This window comes from Eublepharis macularius, chromosome 6, assembly GCF_028583425.1.
Source record: "Eublepharis macularius isolate TG4126 chromosome 6, MPM_Emac_v1.0, whole genome shotgun sequence".
Classification (NCBI taxonomy): Eukaryota; Metazoa; Chordata; class Lepidosauria; order Squamata; family Eublepharidae; genus Eublepharis; species Eublepharis macularius.
The window spans coordinates 102,524,307-102,538,108 of NC_072795.1; the positions used below are offsets into that span (position 1 = coordinate 102,524,307).

General features: G+C 43.1%; 1 protein-coding gene across 1 annotated transcript in view; it reads right to left on the bottom strand.

Moving 5' to 3' along the window:
• Positions 1-342: 342 nt before the first annotated feature.
• Positions 343-13,802, bottom strand: part of HECTD2 (HECT domain E3 ubiquitin protein ligase 2) — a 70,063-nt gene continuing 56,603 nt past the window's right edge. The window contains exons 15-21 of the mRNA XM_054982977.1: positions 13,629-13,787; positions 8,559-8,633; positions 7,522-7,609; positions 7,233-7,339; positions 6,340-6,455; positions 6,103-6,246; positions 343-3,113 (exon numbers count right to left, since the gene is read on the bottom strand). Coding sequence (XP_054838952.1) covers positions 2,993-3,113; positions 6,103-6,246; positions 6,340-6,455; positions 7,233-7,339; positions 7,522-7,609; positions 8,559-8,633; positions 13,629-13,787 — 810 coding nt within the window. The 3' untranslated portion in view covers positions 343-2,992. The remainder of the gene's footprint in view (positions 3,114-6,102; positions 6,247-6,339; positions 6,456-7,232; positions 7,340-7,521; positions 7,610-8,558; positions 8,634-13,628; positions 13,788-13,802) is intronic.

The window sequence follows — 13,802 nt, forward strand, 5'->3', positions numbered from 1 at the left end:
AAAATTTATTAGCATTTTTATCTCACCCTTCTTTCATTGAGCTCTTCCAGAAAAATATGCAACTCAAGGGCAATACCTTTCTCCTGTAATTTGTTCTGAGAAGCTGATAATCAGAAGTATACCGTTCTTGAAAATGGATATACCATTTATCCGTAAATGGTGTTAGGTACTGACAGACCAGCCCTACAAGAATTTGTCTAATCCTTTTTTAAAAAACCATTTAGACAAGTGGACACCTCCACAAGTTATGTCGAATTAAATGAACACTAGAACACACACTATGGTTTTATTACATTTACGTTTGTATAAAAACTCGATTTATTTTAAACCTTGTGTAAAAGATTTACAGTATCAAGTTTCTAATTAAAAGATGCATAATTTAAAAATATCAAAAATTACACTTCTCGTGCTGAGAGGTGACTTGTTTTTCAATTATACAAATCCAGACCTATCAATACACGTTAAATTTCTTCTTTTAAAGTACAGATAAAACATACAACAGCCAAACCATCTTAATATAAATAAACATGCAAACTATCTAATACTGAATGTTTGTTCATGAATATAGATTAATTTAAAATAGCAGCTTTTATATTCCTGTACAATTACACTCTGTTCATCTTTAAAAGCTGAATATATAACATCTGAAACTCGATACGTTGTAAAAATAAATCTTTAGCTGTAAATGGCACTATCAAAATCAAAATTGTTCCACAGGCAGTTATTTACATGCTTTTAAAATAACTACATTCATTTTTGAAAATGAAAACCAGAGTATTTACATTGTATATTTCATCTATACTAAATCTTATTTTTTTGCCTTAACATGAAAAACAACCACACGTCTTGGATTAATGGCAGTTAAAAGCAGCGTGAGTGCTGAATGAATATAATCCCTCATTGGGCTTAACTAATCAAGTGTTCTGGCCTCAGACTTCTTGGACTGATGGTCTCCTTGAGAGCCAGGAGTTACCCTGCTGATTATCACCTAGTCTAAAGCACAGGAGCAGATTTGGTTCTAGAACCCAAAGACTAGAACTTTGTGAACTGGCTGAACCAGCAGGGTTCTCTGTGTAGCCCAGGTCATAAGTATCCTGGAGGGCCCCACCTGTTCCTGGGCTTGCTCTGATCCTGCAAAGTACTATGTGCACTTAGTTTAGGGATCCCATTCCCATAGTGGGGGTGGGGGAGTCCCTGCTCCCACCCTCTGCCCCCTGCCTCCACTCACCTAGCCAGTGGGGGAGGGCGAGAAGGTGCAGGAATGGGCCTTCCTGGTGTGCTCCAAGGGCGGCGTAACAATGTGACTCCTGGGAGTGACATCATCACACCATCCTGGGAACACACTCGCACTTCACAGTAGGCTGATTTTGACACTAAAGAGGCTTGTTGTGGGCCAAAATTGACCCGCTATGAAGCGCACACGCACCATTGCATGATGACATCACTTCCCAGAAGTGATGTCATCACGCAGGCACGGGGGGAGCACAAAGAGCATGATGGGAGCAAGGAAAAGGTATGTGCCAGGAGGGTAAGGAAACTTGGCAACCCTAACTTAGGTAGTGATGTCATCATGCAGGCATGAGCTCAGTAGCTCAGTAGCTAGAACATAGGCTGCAAGCCTGGCACTTCTCCATCACTGCATTTGCCTCCCCACAGGTCAGTCATCTCTGTTGCTCTCCCCAGATGGTCCCCAGGATCTGGCTCTAGAAAAGCTGGGAACTAGCTGCCTGGATTCTGGTATGTCGGCAGCATTGCCAGCACCTGAGCCTTAATGTGTAAGCCTTTTGACTTAGGTCTTGGGATCCAGGGGCACTGGGTCTGGAAGGAGTCCAATGGTGCTGGGTTTGCCTGGGCCTACTGGTCATCCATCAGAATGGGTTCTGGCTCCTCCTAGTCATCATCTGAAGAATCTTCTCCAAAGTCCAGCTCAGGCAGCTTCCCAACACCAAGAAATATATTATTTATATGTTGTAATTCTCAGTTGGAACATGATTTACACTGATTGGCCCAATGTACTCTACAGGTTAGCAGCAGCCAATGGGAAGAAGTTGCCCACTACATCACTGAACTTCCGCCTGCTGCCTCCCCACATCAGAAATAGGGTAACCACCACTGGGAATGGCAAAATATGCCATTTGACCCTCCCTATCAACATGCCCAGTCATCCCCAACCAAACAGAAATGGTTTTAGGAAAGAAGCTATTTTGTGCTAGCAGACATGCTTTTTGATCTGCAAGAGATCATGATGGCTGCTTTCTCTGGGAATTGTTGTGATGATGCTGAAGATGAATATGACTCCAAACCCCTTATTACACAAAAGATGTCTAGAAGGAGGAGCCACAGTTATATTACTCTGATGAGTAGTGCTGCTCTTACAGTTCAAGTGGGAGCAATTCTGATTTACAGAAGACTCATGCAGGATATGTTTTACTTACTGTGAGTTGAAATGCAGCAATTCTTCCTCAAGCCTTTAGAGGCAGTGGAGGGGGGCACTTACCAAATTTCTAAGAATGCCTTAGAAAGCAACTTGGGTAAAAAGTTCAGAAACTATGGTCTCTACTGCTGTGTACAACTCATACTTCATACTATGCTTCAGTTCTGTTCTCAAATTTCTGATATATATATATAAAAAATTAAGATCAACAGTAAAGTACTCTGCACCTCTTGCTTGTATAGTTTGGGCAACCAAGGTGATGGGGTTGGGTCTGTTAACAAGCCTTTCCTCAGAAGGGCGTAGAGGCCATTCTTGTCATATGGACATATAGTGTTTGTGTGTGTGTTATCTACATACACAAAAAGTTGTTTTTACTGTAAGAAATAGAAAGAACATTTTGATATAGAAAAAAGAATACTCTTTTTTCTTTAAAAACAAACAGTCACTACACAGTTCTGAAATAAGACTGTCACATTATAAGAGACAGGGATATGAAGAACTTTAAAGGCACAATGAGAGGAGAGTGAGTGCTACATCTGCTATACTTTTAAAATCTTCTTATTCTATCCCAAAGCCCTCTGCGTTTGAAATTCCAATGGTTAATTTTTCCTTCAACTCCTTTTTGGTCTTGTAAGGAGGCAGGCAGAGCTGATTGAAGCAAGTGTGAGCAACAGGTAACCTAAAAACATTGTAAGAGATAGACATTGTTAATAAGAAATGATACAGTGCATTGATCATCAGTAAAGCACCGGTGGGGATGAGAGGCTGAGACTCATTCCAATGGTACTAAGGACTACAGGTTTTTTTTTCAAAGCAGTTTACACAAAGTAGTTGGCATTAAAAGCTTCAACTGCCCATTTCTGTATATTAAACTTTTATTAAAAGATAGGATATTTTTCTCCATATCTACTGGCAACTCTATGTCTGTCTGTCTCTCTCTCTCTCTCACACACCAGTACTTGACACAATTTTTGCTGTATTCACTAATATCTGGGATTAACAGAGTTCCCCCCTGCTCAGCTATGGGCAATAGGTGAACTGGCAGCAGCAATGCCAATCCAACTTTGTTCTGAGCCAAGTGTGGGGCAGGATAATGGACTGTGGCCAGGTGAGTGGCAGCTGGCCAAACAAAAAAGTTTCTCTGTCTCTGCTCATTCAACCTCCTGTGGCTTGAGTCAGCTGAGGTGGTAGGAGCCCACTCCCAGGAAGAAGCTTGAAGAGAGTGGAGACAGCCCTTATCATTTATTTACACTGGAAGCCAATGAGAGACTGACATATATAAGGAAGAAATTTCTACAAGACTGACCTGTTTATTCAATGTAGAGAGGAATTCCACCAGGCCTTCAGCAACTTCCACCCCACCATCAACCTGACCGTGAACCAATTCACACAGGAAGTACATTTTCTAGCTATCATTGTACAAATACATGACAGATCCTTAAGAACCACCTTATACCATAAACCCACCAATCGGCAAACATGTCTCTGGTCACTATCCCAAACACATCAAATAATCCATTATCTGCAGCCAAGCTCTGCATTATAACCACATCTGTTCCAATCCCGTAACAGATTCTCACCTGCAGGATCTACAATAGACATTTTTGGAACTACAGAGCTGACCTGATGTAGTAAGGAAACAGATTGAAAAAGCTAGAATGATACCAAGGGATAATCTGCTACCAGACAGGCCCAAATGAAACAACAATAGAACACATACAGTTCCCTGCTCAACCTAACCTATGCAACCTATGCTGGACAATGATACTCTTCTCTCACAAGTATTTGGAGGCAAATCTTCCTTGCCCACAGACAGCCCCTAACCTTAAACAATTTCTCACTCACAATAATGTGCTTCCCAGCACTGGCACAGACTCTGGAACCAGAGCCTGAAATAAACCAAGATGCCAATTCTGTCCCCATATTTACTCCGACAGCACAATCACTGGACCTAACTAGACATGGGCATGAACAGAAAAAAACCCCGAACATGGTGTTTGTTGTTTGTTGCCATCCACTAAAAAGGAACAACGAACAATGATGAACACGACCTGTTCACGAACATGTTCGTTGTTCGTGGGGGCCAGCAGGCTCTCCTCCAGCCAGCAAGATCCCTACCACACCACTCCCAGAAACCCTACCTCAGCAGACAGCAGGAAATGTACCAATAATAAATAATAGCTTGGCCCCAGAGCCTGGCAGCAGCCCTGGAACCTGAAGAAGTAGATTCCTACTGCACCACTCCCAGAAACCTGACCTGAGCAGGCAGCAGGAAAGGTACCAGTAATAAATAATAGCTTGGCCCAGAGCCTGGCAGCAGCCCTGGAACTTGAAGAGGTAGATCCCTATCCCACCACACACAAAGAAAATTCAAGCTCCAATGCACTCTCCCTGTCTCTCTCTCAAAATGCCAACAGCAACTGTCTCTCCCTCACTGTCTGCAAAACCAGAGCTGGGAGCCCCCCTCCCTCCTGCTCTTTGCTTCCTTGTAACAAATTTGGAGCTCCACACTTGAAAGGAAGACCTGCCTATCAAGCTAAATTGGGCTTAGATTGGGGTTTCCAGGACAACAGCAGAAGTTCATACAGAGTTCAGGCAGTCCCTGCCTCCGGTTGCCAAGGGAATTGATTGCAGGTGCCAGATTGTCTGGCTTGATGAACAACAAGGAACAGCAACAAATGAGGCTTGCAACGACCACCTGTTTGTTTAGAATGGGGCCTCACGAACAGCTTGTTTGAGAACAGCTGATTGGACTGTTCGTGGCTTTTTTTAGTTCGTATTGCTGTTTGTGTCCATCTCTAGATCTAACAACACTACTTATGCCATCTCAGATTCATTCACTTGTTCATCCTCTAATGTGATTTATGCCATCATGTGTCAGCAATGCCCTTCTACTCTCTACATTGGACAAACAGGCCAGTTCCTAAGCAAAAGAATAAATGGATGTAAATCTGACATTAGAAATCACAGCACTCAAAACCCAGTGGGAGAACATTTTAATTTTCCAGGACATTCCATTGCTGACCTAAAAGTGGGTGTCCTCAAAGTTCAAGGGGAGATTACAACATGAGATTGCTGAAATTGAGTTTATTCACAAATCCAGAACAATGGAACTTCCCCCCTCCCCAGGTCTGAACAGAGAATTAGGATTCTTATCTCACTATGGATGCTAATTTCTGATCAAATCAAGCTGCATTTTACCTTTATATCCTGATGCCCTCACTTGTAACACCCTACCCACATTAGGCTGGGGTATAAAGGCTCAGGGATCTCCATTCTTACTTGTGTCTAAAGAAGGGAACTCAGACTCTTAAAAGCTGACACTGAAAATCTTGTTGATCTCTAAGGTGCCATTGGACTAAAATCCAGCTGTTCTACTGCAGACCAACATGGCTACTCACCTAATATGTCCCTGAATAATCTTTATTTGGAGGATTTCTCTTATTCTCCAGTCCAAAATACGAATGATATACACAGTAACCATATAAATCCATATAATTATATGTAGTACCTTTCAATCAGCAATTAAGATTTTTCAGTGTCAGTTTTTCATGAGTTAAATCATTAAACATCTAAAGCTTTAAAAAAAATCCACATAATTTTTTTTATAAGATTAGGCCGAAGTTTTAGAGAAGTCAAATAAGATGAATAAAAACCAAATCATTTACCAGTTTGTAGATGCTTCACTCTTTGAAATCTTGAAATTCAAGTCAGCCATTCCTCCCACAGGTACTCTATCACTTCCTGTAGCAAAATGTAGGAGCTTTTTTTGAAGTTCAAGAGGAAATTCAAGTACTACCTCCCAGAAATGTCTATAATATGCATAAAATAAATTTTAGGTCTTAGTTACAGTCAGTTTCTACCATATGTATTACCATTAAAGATTCAAAAGAAAAAATATCTACCGGACAGTAACATCTGTTTTCTGGTAGCCATCATACTGAGTGTGTTTCTGGAGAGCATGCATATCCAGTTCAGGACTCCCACAAACTAGAATTTCAACCTCTTCAGGGCGAAGCAGCTGTCAAATAATTGAATTTGAAAATTAGATCACATAAACCAGTTAAGCAAGAAGTACTGGCTTTAAGCTAATTTCTGATTGTGACAGACCTGAATACATGTCCATATTGGCTATACTGTGAGTTACGACGCAAATATATAATAGAGGATATTTTTAAAGGGAAAAAAACCCACCCAGAACACTTTCATTACTATCTTGTACAAAACAAAAAATAATGATGTGTTCTGAAAGGAATCTACATCTAAATATCTCTACTTTGCACGACCATTTATCCAAGGAGCTCAAATATAGGTTGTGTTTCATATGTTCAAGACAAATATTCTAACAGCTATATCACTGTGGTTTCTGTAGAGCTTATCTTTAAAAAAAATCTTTTAATGCTCAAGAAGACGCTGTCTTCCTTTACCGTTCCCCTGCTAGTTTGGCACCTAGGGTTGTTAACTCGAAGTTGGGAAATTCCTGTGGAGTTGAAGATGGATCCTGGGGAGAGTGGGGTTTGGGGAGGAGGAGGCCTTCAGTAAAATATAATGCCATAAAGTACACCCTCCAAAGCAGCCATTTAGTCCAGGGGAACTGAACTCTGTAGTCTGGAGATCAGCTGAAATACTAGCAGATCTTTAGGCCTCACTTGGAACCCTGTTGGCACTCCATACAGCCATTTGGGTATTGAACCAATTCAGCATATTATGCATGCACAATCCCTTGAATACAATCCATTTGCTTCAGACTTTACTGCTGAACAAGCATTGAGAATTACTTTGCAATTTTTATTCTTACCATCAATGCATATGAAGCACAGACACTGTGAAATCCATAATAAAATGCTGCAAACTGTTTGTAGATTGATTTGTTGAGAAGGAAGTCTACATAAAGCTGCACATATTCTAAAAAAGAAAATAACTTGATTTCTATTTTGCTATGCATCAATAACGGCTGTTTATGGCGATGTTATCTTAAACTTGGCTAGAGTTACCTGCAATGCTCTCAGAAACCATCTAAATAAAACTAAAATTTCCATTGACAAAAACCCCTGAAATTTGCAGTTCTGATTATACAATCAATTTACCTTTTCTATTCTGATTGGTAACTGGAATTTTATCACCACCAGGCTTTAGGTTGTAACACTTAATGACTCCAAATTCTTCTTGAAAAACCTGAGGAAAGAAAATAGCAACATCTATTATTTGAAATTCCTTTGTGAGAAAATGTGGGACAATCAGCAAGCAGTTATACTGCATAGGGAGAAATGTTCCTAGTGGTTCAATGTTGCCCGAGTAAAACAGGAGCTAGAAATCTCTGAGGCATTCTGCTGTGCTGTCCCTGAAGCTAGTACAATACAGCTGGACCATGGTGTAGATGTTGAAGGATACAGCAAAAACACCGTGTAACAGATATTTAAAGTAAAAACACTAGGTTTATTTATACCAACACTTGAACATATACCATCAACATACATATTTTGTTCAAACATGCCATCTTCTTTTCAAGATCAAGCTCTGGGGAATCTCTCCTTAACTGAAGAAGAAGCAAGCTATGAACAATGGCTTAGTCGTGCAGGCATAAATTGGCAAAGTTTTTAAAGCTGTAGAAACCTTGCCATTAGGCAGGCCTTTGCATGCATAGTCCCATGTAGGAATGCACGGAAGACCAACAATGAACAATGCAATTTCTCATTATATGGAGAAATTTTCTGGGAAATTTTTCTCATAGAAGGAAAAACAGAAAAGCAAAAGTCAACGAAGCTCTAAGAACTTCAATATTTACAGTCAGAAACACAACTTTTCTGACAGCCCACAACCAGGTGAACAGAATAGAGATGGTAGGGTGATGTCTCTCCCACAAACTGAAGACTATAATTTGCCCCATCCATGGGCAAGGATCTAACTGACTGAATACAACCCAAAGAGGAGGGGAAAAGCTAATGATATAACAATATTGACTGGTGTTTTAGAATACACAAGAGATATATTTCAAATCAAATTTCCTACTTTTAACATTAGTTTAACATACATTTATTTTATTTTTTGTTCAAAATAGGATATAGAAAATGTATCAGATTAGGTTAATACATTCTATTTTACAATAAACATGTATCTTCTATACCTGGAAGGTTGAATAAAAATCTTCTTCAACATTCCCTTCGTATGACAGAAGCTCATTTAGTCCATGAGCCAGCTCCTGCAATTAGAAAAGCTTACACAATATATAACACATAGGGATCAAACTTTATCTGGTTGTTGCTTTCATGTACTTTAAATTTATATATGTACATACCCTTCACAACTGATATGGTATATGGGGGGGGGGAGGTTTTACTCATTTGATAATCACCCACATTTCAGTTGAATGACTTATATCAAGAAAATGAGCAGAGAAAAAAAAAGGTAACTACATTTCCTCCAACACTAGTTCTTCAATCATATGAAGACACAAACACACACCCATCCCAATGTTGAGGCAGCCAATCAAATATCTTGTGCATTCCATGTATTTTTAGTTGTAGGGAATTTGAATGGGCTGTTTGCTTTGAATCTTTTTCTCGGCTTCTTGGAGCATCATGAAATATTATATAAAGTTGGGAATTAAAAAGAAAACAAGACCTAATTGGGCAGAGTTTATCTGCAAAAGCAGTGTGTATGGGGGGTGGGGGGGGAGAGAGATGCTTCAGGGCCACAGTAGGAAGGAAAAGTTGCCTTAATAACATTTCGTTAACTGAAAATGCCTCCAGTCCTTGTTAAGCCCCAACAGAGAAAAAGACTGCTTTGTTAACATCTTCCCCAACTCCCAGGATTAAACCAGTGTGTGCACGAGGGGCTCCTTTTTTATATCTAGTGTAATGTGCAATTTGGTCCTTACTAGGGGTGTGCGGTTTGGATATCCGATTTGGGAAAAAATCCCGAATCGGACCTGATCTGTAAAGATTCGGGATTTCCGGATCGGGGCCAGATTTGGAAATCCCGAATCAAAGCTTTCCAAAGCATTCGGAATGCCTTGGAAAGCTTTGGGGCTTAGTTTAAAGGGACCCACCGCTGCTTGCAAGCAGCGGCAGGGCCCTTTAAACACCATCAAAAACAGCCCCCCACCCCCACCCACTCCCTGCCCCCACTTACCTTGGCCCCACGGTTGGTGGTGGCTCTGGCCCTCCCTGCCGCCCACAGGGCCACAGAGCGGCAGAGAAGGTGGTGCAGCAGCAGGCAGTGTGGCGGCAGAGGAGCCAGGTGGCACCACGCCACGGCCGCCGCGTGACACTGCCGCTGCTGTGGCAGCGGTGGCTGAGTGCTGCTACCACAACAGCCACCACTGAGTGCTGCCACTGCCGCAGCCAAGCACCGCCGAGCGCTGCCTAACAATGACGCTGCGGCGGCCGAGCAACACTGTCACCATGGCCGCTGCAGAGTGACACTTCTACTGCTGCTGAGCGACGCTGCTGCTCAGCTGGTCCCCTCCCCCTTTCCCTCCAACGCAAGGTAAGTGGGTGGGGGTGGAGGGGTTGCCCTAGGGGGGTGGGGGTGGAAGGGTTGCCCCGGGGGCGGTCGGAGGTGGGGGTGGTGGAGTCGCTTCGCTATGCTCCAAATATTTACGGAGCATACCGAAGTGAATAAAATACCATAATTCCGAAGCGCCTTGCCACTTTAGAATTATGGTATTCCCGAAGCGACCTGGCCACTGCAGATCCTTAGTCCTTACATTCAAAAGAACCAATTTTCAATGAGGGTTGCAAAGTCCATATTGTAATAAGCCCTTCATGATAATATATGTGTTTCATATGATTGCTTTTTATGCTACCTTTTGTTTTATTTTGGTGCTGCTTCTGTTACTGTTGGGTTTTGTTTTACAGATACTATTTTAATTATTCTATGCCATTTTTAGTCTTTGTGTGTCCAAAGGTAAGGCACAATTTTTCAAAATAAACAGTGCAATAAATATTCTTGTGTTAGGAAGTAGGGGTGTGCAGTTCGGGAATCCGAATCCCGAAAAAATCCCGAATCACCCTGATTCGGAGTGATTTGGGGCAATTCGGGAAAGCTTTTTCAATGGGAAAAAGCCTCCCCCAGGCTTCTCTGAAGCCTGGGGGAGGCATTTTCCCACCGAATCAAGCCAAAATTGGTGAGGGCCTTCCTCTAACTCCCCTCTAACAACCCCCCAGGTTTCAAACCTATTGGGCTTTGGGGGGCCATGTTATGGCCCCCCAAACCAGGTCCCCCTATCCTCGCCTATAAAAGGGCATAGCTTTAGGTTGCTGCTGCTAATCTCCTATTTTGTGCTTGCTGCTGCTGATCTCCATTATTTCCTATGGGGAAAAATGAAGAGGCAGGCTTCCTTTGCCAGGGGTGGCATTTTGCATGCAAAATGCCCCCCAACCCTCAGGGGCCCTTCTCCCAACTTTTCTCCCACCCCCACCAAGGCTCAGCCAGCTCCCACTTGGGGGGGCATTTCATGTCCTCCCCAAGTAGGTGCTCTCAGCCCCCAAAGTCCACCCCCTATAGCCCCACACAAACCCAATTCCCCCCCAGCTGCCACACACAGACTCAAATCCCCACATTAGCCCCTCACAGACCTAAATCCACCCCCAGCAGCCCTATACCCATAACCCCAGGAACAGGCTGGCCAGCCCTCCCCCTTTGTTCCCTATGCTGGGAACTTCTAAACTCTCTTTCCCAGGGCAATTCCACACAGCCCAGGGGTGCCACAATGGTGGGCAAACTTCTGAGTGCCAGCTTGTCCCTGGGAAAGAGCACCTGACCTGACACACAGACAACCACCCCCTGACACCCCCACCACCTACAGAGGAGGCTGGCTAGCCTCCCCATTGTTCCCTATGATGGGAACCAACTGTACAACAAAGAATAAAACACGAACAACACAAAAAACAGTTTTTAAAAATTTATTTTCTCCCTTTCAAAGTACAAGTAGGCAAAGCATTATGACACATTACACCAGCAGTCCCCCACACAGAAAAATAACACAGCTCTCACTTAACATCAGAGAATCACAAAAACACAATTCTTGTCAAAAACACTTTATTTCTTTAACTGCTTTAGGTTACACAGTAGAAGGGCATAACAGGGCATGATAGCAGTGTACTACACAAAATAATACAACCTACTTCACCGTTTTTGACAGCAATTGTATTTGGGTGATTCTCTGATGTGAAGTGAGTTGTTATTTTTGTGTAGTACACTGCTTTCATGCCCTGTTGTGCCTTCCTACTGTGTAACCTAAAGCAGTTAAAGAAATAAAGTGCTTTTGACAGCAATTTTTGGGGTGATTCTTTAATGTGAAGTGAGTTGTGTTATTTTTGTGTAAGATACTGCTGCCATGCCCTTTGGTGTGCCCCCCCTGCGGTGTAACCTAAAGCTGTTCAAGAAATAAAGTGTTTTTGACAGGAATTGTGTTTTTGTGATTCTCTGATGTTAAGTGAGTTGTGTTAATTTTTCTGTGTGGGGGACTGCTGGTGTAATGTGTCATAATGCTTTGCCTACTTGTACTTTGAAAGGGAGAAAATATATTTTTTAAAACTTTATTTTGTGTTGTTCGAGTTTTATTCTTTGTTGTGCAGTTGGTTGCCATCACAGGGAACAATGGGGCTGGCTGGCCATCCATCTCTGTAGGTGGTGGGGGAATTTGAGGGAGGGTGTCTGTGTTTCAGGTGCTCTTTCCCAGGGACAAGCTGACACTCAGAAGTTTGCCCACCATTGTGGCACCCCTGGGCTGTGCAGAATTGCCCTGGGAAAGAGAGTTTAGAAGTTCCCAGCATAGGGAACAAAGGGAGAGGGCTGGCCAGCCTGTTCCTGGGGTTATGGGTGTAGGGCTACTGGGGTGGATTTGGGTCTGTGAGGAGCTAATGTGGGAATTTGGGTCTGTGTGGCAGCTGGGGGGGTATTGGGTATGTGTGGGGCTGTAGGGGGTGGACTTTGGGGGCTGAGAGCACCTACTTGGGGAGGCCATGAAATGCCCCCCCCCAAGTGGGAGCAGGCTGAGCCTTGGTGGGGGTGGGAGGAAAGGTGGGAGAAGGGCCCCTGAGGGTTGGGGGGCATTTTGCATGCAAAATGCCACCCCTGGCAAGACAAGCCTCCCCCAGCTGTAGGTTGTAGAGAAAATGTCACCTACTTGGGGAGGCAATGAAATGCCCCCCCCCCAAGTGGGAGCAGGCTGAGTCTTGGTGGGGGGTGGGAGGAAAGGTGGGAGAAGGGCCCCTGAGGGTTGGGGGGCATTTTGCATGCAAAATGCCACCCCTGGCAAAGGAAGCCTGCCTCTTCATTTTTTCCCCATAGGAAATAACGGAGATCAGCAGCAGCAAGCACAAAATAGGAGATTAGCAGCAGCAACCTAAAGCTATGCCCTTTTATAGGCGAGGATAGGGGGACCTGGTTTGGGGGGCCATAACATGGCCCCCCAAAGTCCAATAGGTCTGAAACTTGGGGGGTTGTTAGAGGGGAGTTAGAGGAAGGCCCCGACCAATTTTGGCTTGATTCGGTGGGAAAATGCCTCCCCCAGGCTTCAGAGAAGCCTGGGGAGGCTTTTTCCCATTGAAAAAGCTTTCCCAAATCGCCCCGAATCGCCTCGAATCGCCATTCCCGAATCGGGAAAGCCGAACCACTGTGCCTTTGCACACCCCTATTAGGAAGCATTAGCAAATAATTTGCTTTAAAGAGCACCAACACTCAACTTTGATTTTTAATATAAATGTACAAAAGGAAGTAGGGCTGTCTGCTAGGGGTGTGCTATCTGGAGATACTGCAGCCAAAAATAACCCCAAAATGTCCTATTTTGGGCTGGCTTAGGGATATCTAAAAACACCCAAACGCTCCTGAAACTCTGGGAGCACCAAAAATTCAGGAGTGTTTTGGGAACCAAGAGGGAGAGAGAAGGAACCTGGCCCGGCCAAATAGTTGTTTGAAAGTTTTTGGGGTCCCTTTAAATTTTAAAGGGACATTATTTTCTATCTGAAGACCTGACCTCCAAAATTGGGAGGTCAGGTCTATTCCTATAGAAAATAATGGTCCCTTGTAATTTAAAGGGATGAGAGACACAGACTAACAACGGATCATGTAGACCTGGCCTGAGAGGTTAGGTCTCCTGCTCATAGAAAATACACAGTCATTATTTCCTATGGGCACTACACGACAAGAACGATTTCTTACAAGTTTTTTTTAAAAAATACATACTTACCGGCATAACCTGACATAGGTCATCTATCATAACACTACCAATTCCTACAGGTGTATTTTGGTCACAGGGTACAATGGGAGGACTAAGCAATTTTTTGTAACAACATGGTGGAAATCGAATATCCAGTGTGATGCTGTTGTAGACTGCTAGTCCCATTAGCTAAATGTTGCATGT